This window comes from Sardina pilchardus, chromosome 17, assembly GCF_963854185.1.
Source record: "Sardina pilchardus chromosome 17, fSarPil1.1, whole genome shotgun sequence".
NCBI lineage: Eukaryota > Metazoa > Chordata > Actinopteri > Clupeiformes > Clupeidae > Sardina > Sardina pilchardus.
In genome coordinates, this window is record NC_085010.1 from 24,829,580 (window position 1) to 24,833,034 (window position 3,455).

A 3,455-nucleotide genomic window follows, 5' to 3' on the forward strand; every position below is an offset into this window, starting at 1 on the left:
TTTTCACGTGTTTCTTTTTTTTTCTTTCTTGTGTGTGTGTGCCTCTTGTGTGAGGCTTGCCTCTAGCCCCTGTATCTTTGCGTTCTTTCCTGTTCTTTCCTTAATCTTTCCACACCACTTGTTATTTTTATTACGTGTTTTTTTTCTGTTGGTCTAACCCTGAATCTTCTCTTTCTTTTCTTTTTCTTTCCTATTCTCACTCCCTCTCTCTTTCCTCTCTCTCTCCTCTCTCTCTCTTTCTCTCTCTCTCTCTCATTCCCTCTCTCTCTATCTCTCCTCTCTCTCTGTTTCTCTCTCATTCCCTCTCCCTCTCTCTCTCCCTCTCTCTCTCTCTCTCTCTCTCGTTCCTTCTCTGTGACAGAAGCTGGCTGTAAGAAGTTGTCCTGTGGGGACGGCCAAGCCTCTCTCCCTCATCAAACCGAGCAGCCAGAGCATAGCCATCTCCGTGGTGCCGGCGAAGGCTCCCGTTTCCATGGTGACCGCACACATTAACGGACAAAAGGCGGCGAGCTCGGAGCCGCTGCAGACGTCGCCCATCAACCTCCAAACGGCGAGCCGCATGACGACGACGGCAAGCAGCGGCCACCCCTACAGCCGCAGAGTAGGAGAGCTGCCCCACTCACAGGTACACACACACACACACACACACACACACACACACACACACACACACAGCAACACTACACAAGCACTAGTACTACTACTAGACTACACACCGTTACATACACCACTTCACACAGCCTCACAACCAGCTTACACACCCAGTCAACTACACACTACTGCTTCACATTACCATCACACAACTTCCACAGCTGAAATACAGTATATAGCACTATCATGCACAACTACTAAACTATACACGCCCAGTCCCAGTCCTCACAGCACAGACACTATACCGCTACTGCTACTTCCCCCAGACGCACAACTAGGTTAAATGTCCAATCACATAGCACTAATGCTCCTCTCTCCACTTCACTAGTCTAGACTAGGCAGCTCACATTCGCACAACCAGATTACACGCCCAGTCCCAAGGCACCACACACACACACACACACTCCATATGCACATCAACTACTATCCAACAGAGCCACACATCTTTGCTCTCTCAAGGACTACGCTACCGGCTGTATACATCTGTGACTGACTGGATTACAAAACACACAGCGCTCACCTGAAAATCATATCAATGATTCAACAAAAAAAAAGAAAGAAAGAGAAGAAAACATTGATAAATAAATACATAGGCCTACAGTTACACACAACTCTACGCTAACATATAATAACCAGTAGCATCACAAAACGATCTGGTGTGTTGACAGAGAATGACTAAGAGCAGAACACACTACTACACGCTACAGTACATACAATATGCATACTGGACAAGATAAATAGTTATAAGGAGGTGCAGTGCCGCTCCTATGTGTGACTCCCGGTGGTGCTGGTCTCACAGATGTAAACACACAGATGCACAAGTCCGCAGGCTCCACACTCCACTCAGCAGAGCAGAGCAACACTTTGAATTCACCGACACACCTCAGTCACGTGACCGCACACACAGGAGACTTTATTCCATCAGAATTACAAGCTGTGCTATCAAGGCTGCACTCCAATCCTGCCCCCCTCCTCCTCACACACACACACACACACACACACACACACACACACACACACACACACACACACACTCCCCATCAGAGGCACACACACACACACACACACACACACAGTACTACATCAGCGAGTAACCCGTAGTTGTGTGGCATCTTAACCCAGGGTGGAACTCCTACTTAATGCATTGTGCTGAGAGCCTGCTGTGTCTTACATTGGCTAGGTAATGGTGAAAAGCCTCCCCATTCATTAAGGAAATATGAGAAAGTACATTGATCAGAATCAAAAATGGGTTTATTCCCCATGCAACTTTCCTCATGCAAGGAATTTGATATCCATATTACTGAGGCACGTCTTCAGAGTCAGGGGGAGAGAGAGAGAGAGCGGCAATGGAGGAGTGTAAGAGGAAATGAGCAAAATGAAGTGGAGAAGAAGAAGAAGAAGAAGAAGAAGAAGAAAAAGAAGAAGAAGAAGAAGAAGAAAAAAGAGAGAAAGAAAGGCGCTGGTGATAGAGTTGTGTCGCCATCTGAATGTCAGTCACTTGAGTCTGGGAGTCGCGTCCCTCCCTATACGCCTCACTGATCTCTCCCCCTCCCTCCCTCCCTCCCTCTCCTTCTCTCTCTCTCTCTCTCTCCTTCCATCCCCCCTGCTTGCCATGAGGCAGGGTGTACGTGTGTGTGTGTACGTGTGTGTGTGTGTGTGTGTGTGTGTGTGTGTGTGTGTGCGTGCAGCATGCTTGAAGCCCAGGGTCAGGCAGTGGGGATTGTTTTACTGCTCTTTATGGCTGTATTGTTTTGGAGAGAGTGGCTGGGAGAGGGTGGGACGTGGGCTTGGGAAGGGTGTGTGTGTGCGTGTGTATGCATTTGTGTGTGTGTGTGTGTGTGCGTGTGTATGCATTTGTGTGTGTGTGTGCATGGAAAGGTGGGGGTAGCTTTTAAAACTCCCCCTCTGTCCTCCCAGCTGCCTGGACTCATGGGTAGCTTTTAAGACTCAGGACACAAATTTCACATTCAATCACCCCCCCCCCCTCCAGCTCCCTCTCAAGCCTCAACCAAGTAGCAATGGCTAAGGAGACATAGAACAGTCAGAGGCCATTTTGTTTTGGGAGTGAGTGAGTTATGAATGGAGTGTGCGACAGGGTGCGAGAGTTTATGGAGCGGTGGGATGCGTCAAGTCACACACACACACACACACACAAACACACACACACACACAGCTTCCCTTACCACCTGGACACTAATGTGAGGATCGATAATGAGTTGTAATTGGATTGTCGGCATTAGGGCCATTGTCTCAGTTCAGTAGCACTCAGAATACCCCCCACCCGTGCCCCCCCTCCACAGTTACCCCCCCACGTTTTAATGGGGTCTGTTGTGCGGGCATCGGAGGTTAATTTAGGGCAGACTGAAGAACAACAACAGCAACAACAATGACAAAAAGTTTACTAGCAAAACTCTGTCGATATGACAGGCCTTGTAAACAAACCCAGCACTCCCTGAGGTGGAGTTAGCCTAGCAGTTGTTATGGTTACTGGATTAGATCACAAGGTCTTTTTTTATTCTCAAAGTCATTGTTTTCAAATCAAGTCATCCTAAAAATGGTTAGTGGTTCCCTGTAGTTCATTACCCCTTAATTAGTTGCACAGTGTGATCAAATAATGGCTTAATTCTGTTGAATTACTTAAGTACTGCATTATACAACAGTTAATTAAATTATAACATGAGGTGTCATGCCTGTTTTGGGGGCTTAACAAGAAAGTCTTTTTACATATTAATCTAAATTGAGACCCCATGCTTTTTGAATGTACAACACCTTTACCACATTATGGATTATATTACAGATTATTT

The 3,455-nt window shown here is 46.9% G+C and overlaps 1 protein-coding gene across 1 annotated transcript in view; it reads left to right on the top strand.

Moving 5' to 3' along the window:
- Positions 1-472: 472 nt before the first annotated feature.
- The window catches only part of phf21b (PHD finger protein 21B), a 26,977-nt gene continuing 23,994 nt past the window's right edge, over positions 473-3,455 (top strand). The window contains exon 1 of the mRNA XM_062517898.1: positions 473-625. Coding sequence (XP_062373882.1) covers positions 473-625 — 153 coding nt within the window. The remainder of the gene's footprint in view (positions 626-3,455) is intronic.